General features: G+C 45.5%; 1 protein-coding gene across 3 annotated transcripts in view; it reads right to left on the minus strand.

Moving 5' to 3' along the window:
- The window catches only part of LOC126542473 (lachesin-like), a 209,708-nt gene that overhangs the window by 48,793 nt on the left and 138,168 nt on the right, over positions 1-22,747 (minus strand). For all 3 annotated transcript variants that reach the window (XM_055077275.2, XM_050189556.3, XM_055077274.2), the window contains 2 exons: positions 16,465-16,672; positions 12,196-12,351 (listed from right to left, as the gene is read on the minus strand). In XM_055077275.2, the coding sequence (XP_054933250.1) occupies positions 12,196-12,351; positions 16,465-16,672 (364 nt within the window). The remainder of the gene's footprint in view (positions 1-12,195; positions 12,352-16,464; positions 16,673-22,747) is intronic.

The following is a 22,747-nucleotide window of genomic DNA, read 5'->3' on the forward strand; positions in this document are numbered from 1 at the left end:
CTTTTACTTTATGCACACTTCCATTCTTTAACTTCCTTCCTCCTATTCCTTGCAAGGTTTCGTTGGATCTAGAATTGAAGAAGACGGAGAAGAACCACGCAGTGGATTGCTTTTCTTTATTTCCATCGGTGATTCCTGATTATAGTTTTTTCTCGGCGGTATTTGTGTCTGTAGCCTATTAAGACATGCTATGCTTTTGTTCCTAAAGGGCCGGGATATATCTCTACACACGTCCAAAAACTCGAAGACTGACGCCGTAGAAATGCCCGGCAGGGCCTCGGCGAGCGAGGGACGAAGTTGTGGCAGAGAAAGGAGGCGTAAAAACATGGGACGATCTCGATAAAAAGCTCGCTACTGGATCATAATCACGAAGACCTTTTGTTTCAAACCCGCTGCGTCGGATAGATGGAGAAGTGGGGAAAGGGTTAACCCTAGAAATTGGGAGAGAAAGAGAGAAGTTGAAGGAGAACAATGGCGGGGATCACGAAGGGAGCAAAGGCCCGTGGCGGGGAGCGCGGTTGGGGTTACACTGTGGTGCGAGAGAAATTGATAGGGCCAAACGCAAAACTTTTATTCCATTAAAGCCTACCTAATTGAATATTCCTCTTGTTTCACTTTCGTGCGCAGCGCTGGCGCCGCTCTTTTCTAGCCCGCGCATTAACTCTTCCCCGCTCGCACGGCTGCCACGAGAGGAAGCCGCTGTTTAGGCGCTTGACAAAAGGCAGGCCGCACCACGCACTGAACAGCGGCAATGCCCTCGGCTCCGCGCACGTTCGCTGGGATTCTCCGTCCCCCTTAACATTCGCTGTTTCTATCTCTTCACTCTTGGTTTTGCGCTTGCTTCGCTTCTGATTGCTCGTCCGGTCGCCATGTGAGCCGACACGTGGAAGGGGGAGCGCCTCTGCGGTAACCAAATCTGGGCCTCGCGCTCTGCGGAGCCACCGTGTTTCTTTCAAGCCGCACGCTCGGCGCTGGGACGACAACCCGGGGCCACCTAGTCAAGCACCGCCGCGTGCGTGATTGACTCGAGCGTCTAGGGTTTCCTGGGCTGCGTTTACCTCGTCGTAAATGACGCTCGGTGTCGTTGAACTTTCGTGAGAAGCTTTAATGGGCGTCCCTCTGAATCAATTTTGTTATTTCAGATTGACCTGTGTGATGGCAGTGAGATAAAAAAAAAACGAGAGAGAGAGAGAGAGAGAGAGAGAGACGTGGATATCAGTGACGAACCCTAGGTAAACTTGACTTGGGTCGTTTACCTTTCATCTCCTAAGCAGAAAGACGAGTGTGCGACAAGATTTATTCGGATAGCGTTCCGAGCGTTGACCATCGAACCTTACCGTGCCGTTACATATCACTCTAATGTAATCTATCCATCTTTTTAATATGAATTAACGTGTCACTCTAGTAAGAGAACGCGCTGATCGGTTACTGACATTACTGCTACATACCACTGCTGGCACGGGCGCGTTTCATTACTTTCGAAATAGCAGGCATTGATACATTGGAGTCTCTTTTTTACACATGTCGCCAGCGTTTTTCAAGACGTGTTTGTGTTAAGCATACTAAGGTATCATTATAATTGACGCTTGCCGGGATTTGATCTGAAATTTCAAGCTTCGCGCAGTGGTGTATAATCACCAAGAAATGATCAACCGGCGAACACTAAAAGCCAACGGTAGCGAAATTCTGGACCACGCAAGAACCCTGGTTTCAGATAGTATTGATATGGAGCAGCTTACATGTAAAACTTTGCGTTTGAAGCACCAGAGGATGCATCACAGGAAGCTCGTAAAAATAGGCGTTTTCGATTCACAAAAGAACAAGAAGAACGCCGCTATTGCCGCTCGTCGGAACCAACTTAGAAGCAAAAACGCATGCACCAACCTGTGCATGCGGCTCCTCGGCATGAACTAAGAGTTGAAAAGGCGCTTGCAGAGCACTGAATGTCCCCAAGACATCGTGCCGGGATTTGCGTCATATACGCTAACCATTAGGCGCATGCTTCATCTGCTTAGGTTGCTATATAAGGGTTTGCTAATAAGGATATTAGGCAGTTGCTAGCCCGGCAGTAGCCAAAATTGCTTCGTAATATATGCTACTCATTTATTACCAATTCAGGCGAACCAAAATTTTCTTGCAGTTATGCTTTTGGTGGTGAACGATGTGGATGCGTACTCACGGCTTAGTGCGACATACACCGTTATTATGAATACGCGGTGCGACATTCATATTTTGTTACATTCAATATCTACCATCAAATGTGTTAGGACCATGCGGTCAGTACTAAAGCAGAACAAGCAGCGACGGCGAACTCTATCTTCGAATACGTACACTCAGTGCTGCGCTCACGGTACACTCTACGGAGGCCTCTTCCCGAAGAAGCGAATGCCGCGAGTACTGACCGGTAAGCTTTCACGACTCTCCGCAAGTTCGTATTTCATATTTGTGAAAGCCTTTTTACGCAGGCCGTTTCCGATTTCGCTACTCAAGCTAAGTTTGAAAAGCACGAAGGCTCGCGTTACGCAACCACCGAACCGATTCGAATGAAAGTTGTATTTGACAGGGGAAGTCAACTTCTAGGAACTGTTGAACGAGAAATTTCTTCTTTATTTCTCTCTTTTTCTCTCTCTCGCTTTTTTTTCTTTTGGTCAGCGTTTCAGTTCTTACAGAAACCGCTCAAAATTGGTAAACTTACGAAGATTTGAAGCACGAAGTTTATAAAATTCGGAACTCCAGAAAAGAAAATAGAGAGATAGAATAAGAAGGAGGGAAGAAAAGACATAACAATTGTGCAAACTCAATCTAGCAGCGTTTAAATTGAAGAGGAAAAGAAGGAGAGAGAAACGTCTATTAAAATTAAATGAGTAGAAAACTACAAATAACGCCTTACATTAGAGCACACAGAAAAATGGGAGTTTGTTCATTTTAATTTCGTAAAGGATTCCTCAGTTACCAATACATAGAGCAATATCTACCATACCTTTACTGTTTCCTTAAGAACCGATAGCAGACTTGGTTAACACAATTTTGACGGCTGTTTGTATTCTGTATTTATTAACTTGTAAACTTAATGCCCCCTATTCTTAGTTTTTTAATGCGACAGCCTTTTACCGGACGCTAACATTCACTGCCGATTTCCGCACAAGATAAAGTGCCAATCACGAAGACAATGAAACAAAAGGCATAGGTGAGCCAATCGCGATAATGCTATCGCATTACAGTAGCTCAGGTGTAGTTGTCGAAACGTGTTAACGGAAGGCAAACTTTAATTCAAGTACATGCCAGTTTTTTTTTTTTTCTGACAGTGTCTTTATTAGGTAAGTCAATACTTGTGTAAGCACACGCTTGCAACCACAACTTCAACTTTCTTCTACTTATTCATTTTTCTTTCTTTTTTTTTGCTAGAATTTTTACTCGAATCAGTTCAGCAGTGCCAAAATAAAAACATCTCTGCGTTTTGAATCCCAGCGCATTCGACAAGAGGCGAACGCAGGAACGAGACAAACAGAGCGTTCACATGCGACTGACTTTCTGGGCACGCAACACACGTATTAGCTGATTCACCGGTCTTCTGCTGAACACAACTAAAGGTACATGATTACCTGTGGTTGCGTAACTTCGCCAGCAATCTAAGTATATCTTTGCAAGCAGTTGTAGTCAGTGTTGCTACCGAATGATGCCACAGACAAACAAAAAATCAAAATATCTCAAATTTAGCGCAGAGAGCACTTTGGGAAGTTTGCGGTCTTCAGTTCTTCCGCTTCGATCTTGTTCACGTGACTTTTCCTTGTTATGTTTCTTGTGGAAAATTGGGTTGACAAACGCTGGCAAAGAAAGCCGCTTCCGCTGCCACCACAGGGGAATAACAAGATGAAGTGTATTTGCTTGTACATCCAAGGTAAATACTTTTCGGCTCGTAAAATTCGATACGCGCAGTGGGATGAACTGTCCTACTTTCGGCATGGCGAACAAAACACGGAAATGCATGTTCCGAACGTGAAACACCAGCAAATAGAAATTCAAACACCATGACGGTTTGTTGTTTAAGTAGGCTGCTTCGATTTCAAGGCGGAGTGAGGTCTCGTCATTTCTTTTCATTTTTTTTTTTTTTTTTGCGCTAAGTCAATCTCTCACTGCATGTTCTGTCATCGTTTATATCTTTCGCCGCCTGAGTTAGCTTTCTCTAGCCAAGATAAAATGCATCGCTGGGAGTGTGTGCGAAACCTAGATTTCAACTTCGTTTCGAAAGTTGTTTATGGAAGTCACTCTTAATTTGCAGTCTCCCTACGAGAGAATAACATTGTTTAGTATGTTTACTGGGGCCACAATAGAGGAAAACGGGGAAGAAACAAGAGGATTTCTATTGAATATCATTTCACAGTTCAACGTTGTGACAGGTGGTTGTAGGGAAGTGCAGGAAGGCCTTTCCTTTCTTTTTCTTTAATCTCTCTCAATCAAGACAATCCAGATGGTCTACATGTAAGAAAACGGGTGGCCTCCTAGGTTTCCTTGAATGTGTCGCTTGTGGCTGGGAGTGGCGTTCACGAACGCATACTCCTACCGTATGGAAATAGCCGAGAGCCCGATGTGCGACTCCTGTGGGTGCGAGGAGACCATCGAGCACCTATTGTGTACCTGCCCTCGCTACGATGTCCAACGCCTCTCTCTGCGGGCAACTTTACGCAGACTGGATTCGAGAACGTTTACCGAGTCAGAGATACTCGGACCGTGGCCACACCCGTCACTGGCTCGAAAAGCGATTCGTGCACTAGTGCGGTACTTGAAGTGCACGGGCTTAAGAGACCGCTTATAGTGTCATTGTGTACGCTGTCCCTCCCACACGTACTCAGTACTTACTCTCTCCCTTTCTTCCTCTTTCTATTCCCCTTTCCCCTATCCCCAGTGTACGGTAGCAAACCCGATGCTGTTCTGGTTGACCTCCCTGCCTTTCCTACCATTGCTTTCTCTCTCTCTCTCTTCGCGTACTACTTTAAGTTTTCAAAAAATGCTATCCTATTAGATCTGAGAAAGAGGAAATACTGCGGAAGCAGTTATAAGACCGAAAGTTAGTCTACTGTGTCCTTCCGTCCGTCCTTTCCCTTAGGCCGACCGTGATGCCAGTCATCGTTTAGTACTTCACGTATGTATGTATGTATGTATGTATGTATGTATGTATGTATGTATGTATGTATGTATGTATGTATGTATGTATGTATGTATGTATGTATGTATGTATGTATGTATGTATGTATGTATGTATGTATGTATGTATGTATGTATGTATGTATTTCAGGTGCATATACAGGAAGTGAAGTATTTGAGTCGACGTCGCTGTCGTGTCGTCATTGGGAAAAGCCGCGCTCATCCCCAGCTCCATCCTGAACGCAAGGCAAAAAAAAAGATTTAGCCGTCCACCGCCACTTTAATTCGAACTCGTCGTCCTGCGGCAATGTATATACAGCTGGGAGAGGGACGCACTAACCACTATCACGCTGCTTCCCAGCTAGGCAATGTTCGCTCGGTTTTGCGTTTCACGCATACCGTGTGAGTGGTAGCATCCGCGCATGTATTTCGGAAACCGTGACAGGCAACACTGTAGTGAACGATAACTACGTTTTCTGCAGCGTAAAGAATAACCGGTCATTGAGAAGGTGGCGGCGCCAGCGATGAGAGCCTGCTGCTTGTCGCAGTGAAGGAGTTCAGCGCCAGAGACATCGCCGAAGCCTGCTGGTTTTCCCCACCGCCCCAATTGCTGCTTTACGCAGCGTACACGAGGTAACTTCTAAGAGAATAGCTTTCTTTGGCTCGATCGTCCGTTTTCCTTGTGAGTTGCTCGTGACGGTCGGACTTTCACAGCCGATGCAACGCGTGCGGGCTCTCGCACCGCGAGGTGTCGAAGCGCGCACCTTCGCCTCGAGTGCTTTGGGGCGTTTCAATATTTGCGTGCAGTAGTGGTGTGCTCGGGAAGGACAGCGCTCATCGTCTCCTGCTACCCTGTCTCCCTGTGGCAGTTGCGTGATAGGCATGTGGCAGCTGGAGACGATATTCGCAGTCGCGTTCCGCGCCGGCGCTCGCGCCGCTGGGGGCCACACACGTGTGATCCGCCCGCTTATATGTATGACCGCCTATACTATCGCAACAGACAGGTTCGCAACGTGCCGATTAACAGCTCTGTTCTCCCCGGAATCACGCAATGAATCAACAAATGCTCCTTAATTATCCGAACTGCCATAAATATAAGCTTTCTAACGCGTCATTCACTTGATAAAGAGAATAGCTTTCTAGAAGCCCCCGTTGGGCGATTCGTTTACATTTACGACAACCGTTAATGATCTCTGGACAATTCTGTTTCCTCTTTTTTCAGTCAAATCTGAGAGAAAAAAAGAAAGTCCGAAACGTTGGTGCCTAGCCTGCGGCTTGGTACATCACTTACGCGATGGTCTTCATACAGGTTAAAACGTGCGTTTAGTCGAAGATATGCATCATTTCCTCCTCGAGTGCCCTAACTATAATTCACCACGAAGGGCATTGCAAGCAAATTTGTTGCTTTGAGAAGGAAGGCCATTCACGCTAAAAAAAGAAAGATACTTGGTCCATGGCCAACAGCGGCCCTTCAGAATAGAGCACTTTTTGCTTTGAAAAAGTTTTTTGAAGACACAAACATTTCCAGGAAATATGAGAGATAGAGAGAGAAGTCATGAGGGAACGGCAAGGAGGTTAACCAGGCCGAGCCCGGTAGGCTACCCTGCACTGGGGAAGGGGATTGAAATAGGAGAAGGAAGAAAGAAGTTTGCTGTTTATCCTGACAAGCTAAATGAGTGATATAAATGTGTGCAAAATTTATTGATGTGGTGATCGTGTTTTTCTTTTTTTGTGCCATGTTTAATTATTCGTGTTCTGTGTTTGGGTCATTCAAAATATTTGACTTCTATATGTAGGTATGTGTACTGAATTCATGCACAAAACTTTGTGATTCATGCACTGTTCGACTGTATTGTTTTTGTACAGCTGGTGTCCTAATGAGTGCCATATTTGTGACATTATTCCCTCGGTTTGCACATATTTGTTTTCTTCAATAAGTTTGGAGGCGTATAGACGGTGCCGCCATAATGGTACCAACCTCTGCTATTAATCATTTTATAATAGGAAAAAAAAAGCTCCAGTACGAAGTTTCAACTCTATAGCTAAGTAATCAATAACGATCTCACGATTCTGCAAGTTGCGCTTATCAGTAAATCTAAGGTAGACAACATTGAATGCAGCGCCCTGAAATACATCTATACATCTCTAATTAGTGGGTAGGAATTTTGCAAAACATTTGTAAGCATTAGAACAATTCCACAAAAGCTACAAAGTCATACAATAAATTTCTCTTTTAAATGCTCTATAAGCTGCAGTTTACAGAACTGCGGTATCTGTTTTAGTGCTTATTTAGAAATGTGTATACTTCCAAGTTAATTTTTTTTTTATATTTACTTACTTTCAGCAATTTTTGTAAAAAAAGTGTAACGTTCTGCATAAAAAAATTGCATTCTAATTTGCTAAAATATTACTTTCTCAGCCAAAAACAATATATTTCGACGAAATTGGTCCAGTGGTTGTCTGATAAAAGCTTTTCTACATTTTTACATGTATTTGAATGGGGAAATCAGAGATTTCCCCAAGCTGCAGCTTCACCTCAAGAAGTGCCCTTTTACAGAGGCATGTGTAGCGTACGGTTGGCCTGTAAAGTGGCTAGATACAGTGAAGAAGGTTTGCTCAAAAAGATTGCTCCAGATGTCAGGCCAACATTATTTGCACTAACCTGTAAAACCAGCACAATAAAATTTGAGCGTATGTCGCACATGTAAAGGCCAAAGTAATAGTGGGTGGGGTAACGAGCGTTCTGGTGTGAAACACTGAAACTGCCAAATTTAGACAGTCAATTTATAATTTTCTCTTATTTTCAAGTTTAAGCCCTCCTTCGGCGTTAGTACTAGACTTTAATACATTTCGTGTGAAATAATGGCCAATTTTTACTGCAATAATGCCTATCTGAATACGATAACACGAGGCAGTGTTGCGGGCGCTCCAGCGTTATTAAGGATACTGGCGTCACGGGGGTACTTCGACATGCGCTTAACTTGGCGTTCGCGTCAGCTGTGCATGCTCTCAGGGGCCCATAGGCATCCAAAGACAAGCAGAATATTATTCCTAAAAACTCCAACTCGCAAATTTTTCGAACAATAAATGAAGCGCGAGAGTTAGAGTTACAACCATACAGTAATAATTTGCAGCAAGCCACGTTCGCGATACTCATCACCAATTTTATAAATGTTTCGCCCACTCCTCTTAAATTTAATCTTAATTCTCGCAAAATTGGCTCACCTGTCATAGCGCTAGAGAAGAAAGAAATAGAAAATTATTCAGCTTACACAGAGATGGGATTACAAAAATCAGGACACCTTATTTCATCCCCCGCCCCCTTTTTTTTTTCGCATTACGCGAGAAGTCAGACTAATACAAAGCGGCTCCGATTTCTTGCTTCCATCCCCTCTGCTCGCGACAAGGGCCCCACTCGTTTCGTGCGTAAAATTTGTAAGCGTCTATCTTTCTTTCTTTCTTTTCCTTTTTTTTTCGATCGCGCAGCTGTAGCTTGCGAAGGAAGGACAGTTTTGTCGCCAAGTGGCAGCGTCGCAGTCGTCTAGCTCGCATGGAGTTAGTCGCGTAGCAGGACCAAAAAAAAAAAAAGAAAACAATAGAAAGGGTGGGGGAGGCTGAGGAACAACGGTGTTCATTACGACCATGGCGTCCCCTTTCTGGATACGAGGGGAGACCCATCTGGTCGGGGGTGTTCGGGCCGCCTTGTAATCAGAAATTCAATTACAACGGTCGCCTTCCCTCTCGCTTCCTCCGATCTCGCTACCCGCGCCCTTCCGCTTCCTTATTTTCTCCCCGGTTCTCGAATCCCGCTCTCTACGGAAAGGCGCTGAAAACGACTTCGCGACACTTGGACGGCGATGTCTCGGCGCGTTCCAAGTCGCCCGCCTCTTCGGGCTCCCGCAAACAGAAACTGCTGCTGCCGTCGCGCTCGAAAGGAAGCAGCGGTGATACACGTTATTGAAGAAAATCCCCTCGGTTACTTAATGGCGGTGCGGGTTTTGAACTGCGTAGGAACCGGCGGGACCCTCCGAGGTGACAGCGCGGGCACGCGCGAGCATTGATTAAGGCCTTTCTCCCCTCGCCTTCAGATCCGTGGCCCTTTGCACGGAGCGTGGCTGATACGCTCACTCGGTTTGTTGTTAGAGGCTCGCTGCAGAGGAGGAGGGCGGTGCGGCCGTTTACTGCGCCTGACTAATTGCTCGAGTCGCGTTTCGGGCCATCGCGGCTTTCTCGCTGCGTGTGCTCTTAGCTCGCAGGACAAGAGGCTGTTCGAGAACGAGAACGGCGCGGAAGTAGGCGAGGGTATCGCGCCCGATGCGGTGCTATTTCGAGACGACAGATGGCACTGGAACCGCTTGAATCCTCGAGGTCGAAAGAGTGAAGAGCCCCAGCGAAGCGGAGAGAGCCGTAGGAAGGCCGGCGAACGCTGGGCGAGTGCGATCGAGGAGGTTCGAGTTTAATGGCAGGGATTTTGATTCGAAAAGTCGCAGGGCTCCGAAGCCATCTGTGGTTCGCTGTTATCGTTCGAAGCCCGTTGCGGCAGGGCAAGGGGAGGTTGGCGGGGGGTTAGCGGTGGCGTTGCTCGCCTGCTGTTGAGGACGCGAGAGTTGAATGGGAGACCACCAGCCGCTGACTGCGAGGGGCCCTTCTGGGAGGAAAGCTTGTAACTCGAGGCCCATTAATTTGAAAAGATTGCAACCGTTGGCTTCGAGGAGCTCGTTTTTAACGCTCCGATCTAGGCTTTTGCTTCTCCAGTGCCCGATCGCCATTGTTTGTAATGTCGCGTGTACGTACGACTCCATTCTTCGTTCTTTCTTCGCGCGTGTTGTGGCACAGCTAGGAGCAGGAAAAGAGAGGGGAGAAATTGATTGGGCGTGAGTTTTGTGGCCGGCACATGGTTCTGAAGTATACAAATTACGGCAACTTCGTCATCTTTTGTTGCGAGGTCGGCTAATGTTCTTCATTTGTTTTAACCTCCGACTTTCTGTACAGGTCCAGAAGTCGGCGAAAAGAAATGCCCCAACACAGCCCTCTCTTATTACTTCGTTCAACCTCTGTTTATTTCCATTGATTCGATTTCTTTTACTTATTTCATTTCTCTCCACGCTGTTGCGACGTTCTGCTGTTGTACCATTGATGATGAGACTGGCACTGAAAAATTTGAAACTTTTTTTTCCAGGTAACGTCTAATAACTCTCCGCATTTCTTTCATTGAGTGCGTTACTTAAAACGTTCATCTTGGCCACCATTAACGTTATAGGGCATCCATTCGTAAACAACGTGTTCGCGTAATCCGGTTGTTAAAGTTTGCTGCGGAGGAAGCGGCACTAAGCCAGAACAGAACTACACAGCGCTCTGCTGTGTAGGGCAGTTAGCTTCTGTTCTAGATTTCTACTATATAGAGCTGGTGTATTTACCACGTTGGTGTTCATATGGATGGTATGTGTGACGTCGTAACACTCGTAAAAAGCTTCAAAGTTACCGTTGAAACTACAGCATACTCACTGCTGATGCTTATTCGTGAAGACAGCGCCACGTACAGCAGCAGTGACAAAAATTACCCATAATTTTGAAATATCTTTGATCACCCCCAACTATGGTCACACAGAAACTTTAGAAGCGAAGCTAAGCACGTTGGCCTAACGGAGTACAAATTATGTTCACATTTCGTCATACTTAACCTCGCCATCATTTGCATAAGCAAACCCATAGTACGACAATGTTTTCTCACCGGTATCTTTAATTATAGTGGTAATTCTTCAACCAAACCCTAATAATTTCCTAATATTAAAATTATATACAAATATCTGCCACCTTCAAACCTTCCCTTTCTTTCGTTCTTTTACGCTAATATATTACCTATCGCCATTTTCTTCCATGACATGTTTCGTTCATGACATGCTAATCTCGAACCAAAACAGCATCTACACAAGGAAATTTAGTCAATCTACTAAGAATACCACGATTCTCATTTTCTGCGGTGTTTATGCTTATCAAAACATACGTGCAATTTTTTTTTCTACATGTAAGTGGGCATATGTTAGCTTTTACACAATGGTAAATATGTCTGTGTAGTATATTTCTTTATTAGCTGTGAAAAAAAGAGAACTGTGACCACTTAGATGGGTACCTAATAACAAAAAATCTTAGCCAGTATTATTAAGAAAAAAAAGGAAAATCTGACTGAACTAAACTATTTTGTAAGACGAATTCCCCAATAAGTGGTCACGATCTTCAAAAATATGATTCAAGAAAAAATAGTTATAAAATCCAAAGAACTAAATGGAAGCAAGTACTAAAATTTTCGCTCACATTACACGAGGTAAGCTGCGTGGGCAGGGCACTGTCTGTTTCTCAGCTGATGTGACAATCATTCGATCACCTTGTTGGTAACCAGGATGTTTCACTTACTCCAGCTTGAACTCTAGGCATTTTACCAGACCCTAAACTTACCGAATATTGACCACACACTAAATTATTCAGCACTTACACTAACGCAACGTTTCCTTAGGAACAGGATACGTTCTGTATATCCTTCAAATTCAAGTAAAATAGCATAAAGGAGCCCAAATAATTTCAGAGCCCTCCACTATAGCGTCTCCTAGAGACCGTGCGCTTTTTGGCACGCCAAACCCTATGATTTATTAATTAGCAAGTGAAATGGAGCTCAGATAGCAACAATTGCGCGAGAATGATCTTTCTTTCATTTAATCTTCCCTGGCCATAAAAGTTCTCACGTTACTCGTACCTACCTACAGAAAATTAAAAAAAAACATATTTTTCCCATTACCTATTACGATTAAGCTAGAAAGAAGGGCTTTCTGCAAACTCGTCGAATAGACAGCTAGAAACATTTTACCAGAGGTCAGAACTGTGTAATTGCATTGGGCTCATCGTCAAATATGGCGACGGCCAGTAACTTCGGCGTTTCTTTTTGCCAAGGATCTATAACTGGACTCCCGAGTGGTGCCGAAGGCCACTGTGGCGGTTGGCCCCCCACCGTGAATTGAGCAGCATGGTGAGCGCCTCCAAGTCATGGCGAGGGCTACTGACCTTTCTCGCGACCGAACGCGATTTCCTGGTCGTCTTCTCTTCTCCACGTGATTTCCGGTTCCGGCGTTCCCTTGGCAACGCACTTCAGCGCAGCTTCGCCACCCTCTCGGACTTCGGTGTCGGAGCTAGTGTTCTCCTCGTCGATCTTGGGTGGCACTGCGGGCAAAATAAGAAGCGTGGAGGCACAGACATACATTTCAGTTGTGGGGCGAATACGTTAGCATAACACAGCGATTCGTGCATCTACGTAAGTACATACATACATACATACATACATACATACATCATCATCATCATCATCATCATAATCATCATCATCAGCCTGGTTACGCCCACTGCAGGGCAAAGGCCTCTCCCATCCTTCTCTAACAACCCCGGTCATGTATTAATTGTGGCCATATCGTCCCTGCAAACTTCTTAATCTCATCCGCCCGCCTAACTTCTTGCCGCCCCCTGCTACGCTTCCTTTCCCTTGGAATCCAGTCCGTAACCCTTAATGACCATCGGTTATCTTCCCTTCTCATTACATGTCCTGCCCATGCCCATTTCTTTTTCTTGATTTCAACTAAGATGTCATTAACTCGCGTTTGTTCCCTCACCCAATCTGCTCTTTTCTTATCCCTTAACGTTACATCATTCTTCTTTCAATAGCTCGTAACGTCGTCCTCAATTTAAGTAGAACCCTTTTCGTAAGCCTCCAGGTTTCTGCCCCGTACGCGAGTACTGGTAAGACACAGCTGTTATATACTTTTCTATTGAGGGATAATGGCAAATTGCTGTTCATGATCTGAGAATGCCTGCCAAACGCATCCCAGCCCATTCTTATTCTTCTGATTATTTCAGTCTCATGATCCGGATCCACGGTCACTACCTGCCCTAAGTAGATGTATTCCCTTACCACTTCCAGTGCCTCGCTACCTATTGTAAATTGCTGTTCTCTTCCGAGACTGTTAAACATTACTTTAGTTTTCTGCAGATTAATTTTTAGACCCACCCTTCTGCTTTGCCTCTCCAGGTCAGTGAGCATGCATTGCAATTGGTCCCCTGAGTTACTAAGCAAGGCAATATCATCAGCGAATCGCAAGTTGCTAAGGTATCCTCCTTAACTTTTATCCCCAATTCTTCCCAATCCAGGTCTCTGAATACCTCCTGTAAACACGCTGTGAATAGCATTGGAGAGATCGTATCTCCCTGCCTGACGCCTTTCTTTATTGGGATTTCGTTGCTTTCTTTATGGAGGACTACGGTGGCTGTGGAGCCGCTATAGATATCTTTCAGTATTTTTACATACGGCTCGTCTATACCCTGATTCCGTAATGCCTCCATGACTGCTGAGGTTTCGACAGAATCATACGCTTTCTCGTAATACATACATACATACATACATACATACATACATACATACAAACATACATACATACATACATACATACATACATAGACATACATACATACATACATACATACATACATACATACATACATACATACATACATACATACATACATACATACATACATACATACATACATACATACGTTAAATCAAATTAAATTAAATTACATATATCCAGGCCACACTCGCGGGCCTCAGGCAATGAGTATTGATACAGCAAGGACATTGGTTGCTCTAGAGCGCCCAATACGGCTGTGAGAGCAATATCGATACAAGCAAATTGATCTGTGTGGTATGTACGTGGCTTTTGCTTAGGTGCTAATGGTTCACAACGAGAACGCACGCAAGTTTTTCTTCACCTATTCAATACAATGCCAAAAAAAGAACTAAACGACAACAATACTAGGCCAAAACTTAGCCCATTGCACACTCTCATTTATGAAAGTCACGTTTCTATACCTCGCAGCTCTTACAAACTTGCGATTTTGCGCACACTGTGACGAGCTCGCGTACACTCAGAACACCTGCAGTTTTCTGTGAGATGCCTCTAAAGTGGGTGAAGTCCACCTGCAATGCTATAATAGATAGAAATGTGTGACTGATGGCGGGAACAAACATCTCTTTTACAGCGCAGTAGCACAATGTTCTAACCAATTGTCCACGGTCACACGACCAAAGCCGCTCTTTGAAACGTCCGACGTGTGCGTCATGTGCCACTTTGTCTCAATGTCCCCCGTGACGGCTAGCGCTTCGAGACGCTGTGTTAGACTGCGCTGTCTTCGGGATCGCGGTTCATATTTTCTATTATATATCTCTAAATTTGGTTACGTTCGCCTATAATGCTATCACTATTAAAGATGGTGTCCGATGATTACGATACTTCCTAATGCGAAATTTGAGTGCAGCTCAATACGTGTTTTCATTTCGCGATATGTTGATGCAAAGTATTTGAGACCAAAATCACCGCACCGACTGGCAGTGGGCCAATGCCGTCAGCGCCTTCTCAGAGGGAGAGGCAGTATGGAAAAGCTGGCATGATGAGCGGCATGGAAATCAGCAGGGGAAGAAGACGACGAAGAACGCACGAGCAGTGCCACGAGCGCGTTCGAACAGTTACGCCAATGGACGCCGACGCTCAACCCAGGAACGGGTGCCTAAAAGCTGTGCTCTGAAAGCATTTGTGTAAGCTTGTCAGGACTCAGATTGCGGCATGCTTTCCGCTAGCTGAGATAGCAGCACCCATCTTTCTTTTTAGGCATCCGCTTCAGAACTGCAGAAAAAACTTCATTTGTACATTCTGCACTTGCAGCATTGTGTACCTTTGATAATGCACTTCGCACACTTCGCACAAAATTCTGAGAGAGTTCATTGAGTGCTTCTATTTTCCTCCTTCCGCCAAAGGAAACCGGAATACGCGGACCCAATGGGAATGACCGATATAAACGTTCACGTGTTATGATGTTTATTCCACATGGGTAGAAAGCTTTCAAGGCGTGGTTAATAATATTCTGTGTCTGAAAAGCTGGCTCATGTGGAATTTGAATGTAGTCCAGCTCACACCGCTCGACCGTAATTGTGTATGTCTTGCGGCTAATTCCACGAGCGAATTACACCCACGTATACACAGACGGCTCCGTCCTGCGGAAGAGCTCTACCTCAGCTGTCACTCCAGCAAAAGCTACCATTATCAATTTGAAAACATCTCACTTGACAACGTCGACGGCAACAGAACTCGCAGCGCTTCGAGTCGCACTACACTTTATTAATGACGAACCAATGCAGAAATAGTCTATCTTGTGCGACTCGACGACGGCACTACATTGTTTATTGTCAGGCTTACGGTGTGGTCCACATGAACAGTTGGCATTGGAAATCACAGTAGCCATACACCATCTGACTGAGAAAGGACATGAAATAATTTTCCAGTGGCTGCCAAGTCACTGTGGTATCAGCGGCAATGAAGGTGTCGATCAAGCTATTCTCTCAGCTCATGTAGAAGACAACCGCCTATCGATCCCGCTGTCTAGGACAGATGTTGCAAGGATGCTCGGCTTACTTGCACGCCAATGCACTACATCAGATTGGAATGAACCACATTTTATGCACGCCCATTTGTACACCCTGAATCCAACCTTAAGCCTCCGACTTCCACCAAGACTTCCCCGAAGAGACGCGGCCCTTTTGTGTAGGCTATCGTTGGGCGTCGCGTTTACCAATGCCTACGCGTTCCGCATAGGGATGGCCGACACCGCAGCATGTGGCCATTAGGGTGACGCGAAAACAATTTGTCATTTCTTTTCCAGTGCCCGAAATACAGTGTGCAGAGAAAATTGCTTTACATCGTGCTAAACCAGTTGAACGACCAGCCTATGTCGGAAGAAAGAAGTTTGAAACATTGACGGGACTCAACATCCCATTAGGAGGACGTCCAGGCGCTACTGCGCTTCTTGAAATCAACCGGCCTGTGTGAACACCTGTGATTGGTTTGCCTTTTCTGTTACCTGTTTTCCTTTCTTTCTTTCTTTTTGTACTTCCTTTTTTTCTGCCTCTCGCTCTTTGTCGTCTTTACAACCCCTATATCTCCTCTCCCCCCCCTAGAACAGCGTAGCAAACCGGAAACTCGCATCTGGGTAACCTCCTTGCTTTTCCTCTGTCTCTCTCTCTCTGTCTCTCTCTCCCTGAGGGAAAAAATAACGATACCGTAGCAGGCGGCCTCCACATGAACGCCGTGACGCATGATGACATCGAAAATGTGTTCTGCCATTGTCTTCACAGGTTTACTGAACCATTTCCACCTCGTCGTAAGATATAAATAAAAATAAATATTGCGATTTAATCTCCCGAAACAACACCTCTTCAAAAGACGTACTCACCGACCACGTTGAGGTATCCGATCTGGGACTTCATGGGCGACGTGTTTATCTGGCACATGTAGGCGCCCCGGTCACGCTCTTGCACGTCGTGGATGTGCAGGTGCCAGGTGCGGTGGCCGTTGTGCGTCACCTTGAAGCGGGAGTTGTGCGTGATCACGCTCTTGGCGAGTGTCAGCAGTGTGAACTTCTCCACGAACATCCAGGCCACCTGCAGCATATGAGGAGAAATTGTGCTACACGGCTAGATCGTATGGTTTTGACGTAACCTTAGAATTGTTTTATAGACGTGTCACGTGAGTGCAAATATTCGTACTTTTGGGCACGAATTACTAGCGTGTCTACCAAAGAAATCAATGCACATGAGGTAGCAAAGTACCCTTAAGTCTGTTTATACTAGCGACACAGCTGGTTCCAGGAAAACAAGGGTACGGTATAAGTTGCAGTCTGAAGATAAATTTCTTAACTTGAACTCAAACGAAAAGAGCAATAGAAGCAAATATATGTTCTGATCTTCCATGCTCGTGAAGGTGAGCATTGCTGTCACACTTTTTCCATCAGGTGTATCGGCAAACATATCTTATGACATGCTGCTGAGGTTATACTAGTTCTATTACTGTATTCCAGAAGACAGAGTACACTTTCCAAATGCATAGTGGTTCCAGCACCAGCTTAAATGATTTCAAGTTGTCCTTAAATGTCTCAAAAAAGAAGGAATGGATGGAATGCAAGGAAAGCCCTTGTGAAAAATGCTGCGAGGGGCGCAGGCATGACATTTTCATGCCGTGCGGGTCACGTGTGCTGGCGGTATCCATGCCTCACTGTCAAAATCACCGTGCCTTCTAGTCTGAAGACAAGCCGCGAACGTGACAAACAGATATTACCATCCAAGAGTGTGAGCGGACGGAGATACAACCAAGCACATTTGGCGCCCTGTGGAAAGTTTGAATATTGATAAATTAATATTGCATTGATTTCTTATTAATTTATTTTAGAGCGCAAGCTGTTATGGGCTTATTCCAACAGCCATTTTGGGTGGCGATGGTGTCTGCCGCCGCCGGTGTCCGTAGCAGCTATCGCCGGGAATGAGAAAAAAAAGGCCCAGTTGCCGCTGAGATCGCATCGGGGCTCACTCCGTGGGAGTCAGCTACTCTACCACTGAGCCACGCCAGCTTTTATTTTTTTTCTTTATTGCCTCGCTTGACGCAGAGTTTACGAGCTCAGAACAACAGAATAACAAGATCACAGTATACGGAGAACCGTCAGCTGTTCGCTGACTACAAGTCATCGACATTTCGGCATGTGCAACAACATTTCCAATCTGGAACTCACTCCGGTACATACGTGTGCACCTTCTGCACTTCGAGAAAATGGGACACAGATTCGCAAAAATATTCGCGAACGAGTGTAACATCCCTATCTGCATTATGCACAGCAGTCCGAGTTCGCTATATGCTGTGTAGGCCCAGGAGCATAACAAGATCAAAAGCCATCCCATCGTTTTCGATCGTGAAATAACGGATTCCATGCGGACCTAATGGCAACTCTTTTTTCAGAGTCCCCTGTGAGATGTAAGACTGAGTCACGCCTGCGCGTGTGTTCTTCACACGCGCAGGCCTGTGAAGAAGAAGAAAATGAACTTTATTAAAAAGAACGGTCCAGCAGTTTTGGTTTTTGGTGGCCTCGGGTGGTGGCTCGAAGTCCTTGGACCCGGGAAGGTCTGTGACATTTTTATTATTGTGCAAGGGCAGTACTTGGGCCCTATACCAAGCAATAGCACAATTTACACACAATAATCAGGCAGGCCATATATTTCGCAATCCATGACTCCTACACGACAAGTATTTCAGTTTAGTTTCTATAGTGACAGCCATACTACGGATCACGAATGCTTCTTCGAAAGGTTCAGTCTTTCTGTCGTCAGAAAGCCGTCAGTATTAGAGAACGAAAATCTTTGTTCCCGATAAGGCTCGAAATCATGAACATTCAGTCGCGAGCGAGTTCTTACCACTGCGCTATGGTAGTCGCTTCCTACAGGCAGAATAGTAAAAGCGTAGTTTGACACATATGCAGCGAGACAGCGATATGCGTCACTTTGTGGGCGCTTAGCATTTCAGCGCTATGCACTAAATTGAAACGACAGATGTCATGAGACGCGTCACTTTGGGCATCATGATTCGGGGAATGCAGAAGCCTGACATTGGAAGCACTTGATTGGTATGCGCCGCAGGGAAAAAGTGAATCGCTTTCTGTGAGGCATCATATATGTTGGCGAAATTAATAATAAACCTTAAACACATGTCAGAGAGCTTGTCAGCAAATGAACAGTCTCTATACATCATAAAATGGCGCCAGTACATTGTAGATTACATAAAGGTGCTGTAAAGTGCTTGCACAGATGCACATATCAAAGAAAACGTGTGTCTCCTATTGCAAAAACATATTGTTTGGTGTCAAACGCAAGGAATGTCCCTGTTGTTTTTTTTTAATTGCTTTTTTTTCTGAAGCGCGAACACTTCGTTGAAGGGTAAGGGTGAAAGAATGGACCGAAATGCATACGCTATGTTGAAACTAATGAACGGGCACATGGTGCGATCTGAAACTTGTCAGCATAAGTAGGCCCCAACCTCAGTGAATAATACGAACCACCAATACCTTACCCTCTTTCTATACGACGGGTAGCTTTGCCAACAATAAGTGAGCGCTAATTTTTGACCATCACACTTTCCAATAAATGTGGACCCAGATTCCTGCCTCTGTCCAGCAATATATGAGAACATTTACATGAGGGAACAGTTCCATAATACTACGCTAGGCGCGCAACCTCGCCTGCATGCTAACGTCGACAACGTGCAAAATACGCCGCTTTAAGGAAGGATCACGAACAACCTGGATGCGCGAAATCTACAATAGTTGTCTCACAAATGTACAGACTACATGGAAGACGTCCACATGAACAAGGAGCGCAGGTAGATACCTCAAATGCACTTTGTTGGTATCAAGTGAGTATCCCCTCTCCTCGAGTTGTTAATGCGAAGCCTAAAATCGTTTACTATAAAACAGTTAAAATCTGGAACTGATGCCGCGTTACAAAGGCCCTGCTAACGCCCATTTTCCCTTAAAATTGCGGAGTTCAGTTGCGAAATTATTACAGGCATAGGTTTTGCCATCATACACTTGCACAGTTCTCGCCGGCTTTGCATTATGTCACTGATGGTAAATAGAATCACCAGCCTATTACGCATACGACTTCTCAATGATCATCAGGCAATGAAACACAAAAACTCAGTGCATGCACGTCAGACACTTAGCGATGGACTTCCAATAAAAAAAAACGAAAAGAACAATAAGAAGAATTGTGTATAATAACGCATTAGCAGCCGTATACCACACTGTGCGTTTATAAGGATTAAAACTTGTTTCATTTAATACTGTACCTACATAAAAAAACTCAGTGTCCATCCACTCTGTGAAGAAGGATGACCAGCGAAGCTATGTATATGGGCCCCTTATTGGCGAACTGCACCTCCGCGGCAAGTCGGCCCGGCATTGCACTATCTTCGGTATCGGCCCACGAATGGGAAGTGTTTAACGCCCGCCTCACCTCCGCCGCGGATCAGCCCGGCATTGCACTATTTTCAGGATCGGCCCATGTATGGGGAGTACTTAACGCCAGCTTCCCCTCCGCTGCATGTCGGCTCGGCATTGCACTATCTTCAGGATCGGCCCACGAATGGGAAGTGTTTAACGCCCGCCTCACCTCTGCCGCGGATCGGCCCGGCATTGCACTATTTTCAGGATCGGCCCATGTGTGGGGAGCACTTAACGCCAGCTTCCCCTCCGCCGCTTGGTCGGCTCGGCATTGTACTATCTTCGGGATCAATCCACGTATGGCGAGTGTTTAACGCCTGCTTCACCTTCGCCGCGGGTCGGCCCGGCATCACACCATCTTCGGGATCGGCACACATGTGGGGAGTGCTTAACGCCTGCTTCACCTCCACCGCGAATCGGCCCGGCATCGCAAGACCTTCGGGATCGGCCCACGTATGCATGGGGAGTGCTTAACGGCCGCTTCACATCCACCGTGGGTCGGCCCGGTATTGCACTATCTTCGGGATGGGCCCACGTATGAGGAATGCTTAACGCCTGCTTCACCTCCACCGGGGGTTGGCCCGGTATTTCAACATCTTCGGGATGAGCCCATGTATGGAATGTGCTTAACGCCTGCTTCACCTCCGCCGCGGTTTGGCCCGGTATTTCACCATCTTCGGGACGAGCCCACGTGTGAAAAGTGCTTAACACCTGCTTCACCACCCCTGCGGATCGGCTCGGTATTTCACTATCTTCAAGATCGGCCCACGTGTGACAAAATTGTTGGTTTACGCGCGGCCGCGATCCGGCAAATCGTAGCCATAAACAGGCTCGCTGTAACATAACTGGGCTAAATGATTCAAGCTTTTCACGATAAATTTTTTTCACCTTTAAACCGCGGCAGCACTTTTCCTGCTTTCTGCTGCAACAATCTGCAAGGCCGCCTCTCTAGCTGAGGGTAAATTGTTTATCTTTAAGGAAAGAACAGTCATATGATAAGGGATGTATAGTTCTTTCGCAGCCGTAGACATTGATGTCAATGGCTTCAGCCATTCGTATCAAGAATGAGCAGCTATTTGTGAACGCAACGCACAGGTGCCAGCAAAAGTGTAATGTTTTTTTATGACCAGGTAATCGGTGCAGTTGCATCGAAAGGTGGAGTGAAAGGCGATGATGGCTGAGATCAGGGAAGGCCATTAGCAGGAAGGAAGGACAAAGTGGAGAAGGAACCAGGAAGTCCTATAAAGGTCAAGCTTGCAAATCCACCATGCTCGGTTGGTTCCGGACAACTGAATCTAATCATAATCGGCTCCTTCACTTGCAGTGTAATCAGCCCTGTCGACACAATCGCTGTCACGACGACAGCAATGGACCACCAGTGACTGAAATGTGATGTTGCGACGTTACTTTTCCGAGCGCTTGGTGGTTTGTTCTATGTATCTCCGACGCATGTTATTTGAACTAACTGACTGGGGGACGACAGACACATGCGCGAAATATAGCTAAGCGATTATCTGGCTATTAAACGGGTATAATCAACAATGCAATCTAAAACAACTCGTCCCAAACTTTTTGATGTCGGGACAAGATACATTTTGAACTTTTTGTTAATTTATCTTCACCGGATAGGGACTGCGCCTGTGGAGCTGACCCGAATGGACGAGTCATCACCGGACATGATAAATTAGTCAGAACAAGAAGCCTGCGTGCATTAAGTGCAATGCTGCTTGAATCAGATTCAGTGTAGGCAGGTCAGTCTTCTTTACAAAAACTGGCAGGAACACGTACATGGATTATGATAATAGCAATGATCAAAGCAAGAGGAATTTACCCTACTGATAGACGACAAAAGGCGAAGACGATGATTCAGTACGTATACTTGATTGTGTAATGTAAGGCGAACATCTTATGCGTATTGCTAACGTCGAGTACGGCACGATCCACCTATGGCCAGCCAGATTTTCAAGCACGGGGAGGATATATGTTCACGCGTAAAGCCTTCGTTGTCGAGAAGTGATGTCATGTACGCTCGAAGATACGGCACACATTTGGCCACCTCATTTCTGATGCTTGCGCTGCGTGCCCTACGCACGTGGTGTGCCCTTCTTGCAGGTAGCGCAAAACCTGGGACAACCACGCGTCTTTTGGCAGTCACAATTATTGTAGTATTTTTACTTTCGTCTTTACGGCGCAAGTCTGAGAGGGGACAACTTTTGATTCTAGATTCTCTTCGCGTTGGGCCGTCTTCTCCGTGCATATGGGTTGCGTAAACGTCTGGCCAAGAGTTTTACGCGACGCCACCATTGAGAGGTATGTTGATATGCGACGACTTCTCAAGGCAATTTTTACGCACGTTTAATTCAAACCTATTTACTTTCATGAAATGTAACGTGACTAGCGTTCTTGTAGCGCACGGAAGATTTTCACGCATGCGAAGTATGCTTATATATCAGTATATAGACTCTGTTCGCGTTTCTTTTATTCCTTTTCTTGGCAAAGGGCAGGATAAACTAACTTTGTGAATTTCAGTTGTGAAACAAGTCTTAGGTACCACTGGAGTCCCAAAAAAAGAAACATACTTAACTTGAATCTTCTCTATACTATGTATAACAATTCTCAGATCGACGTATTGCTGCTGGTTACCCGCATTACATTATCAGACAATGAGGTGCATGTAATGACGGTATCACCGTTT

The sequence above is a fragment of the Dermacentor andersoni genome, chromosome 2 (genome assembly GCF_023375885.2).
Source record: "Dermacentor andersoni chromosome 2, qqDerAnde1_hic_scaffold, whole genome shotgun sequence".
NCBI classification, from domain to species: Eukaryota; Metazoa; Arthropoda; class Arachnida; order Ixodida; family Ixodidae; genus Dermacentor; species Dermacentor andersoni.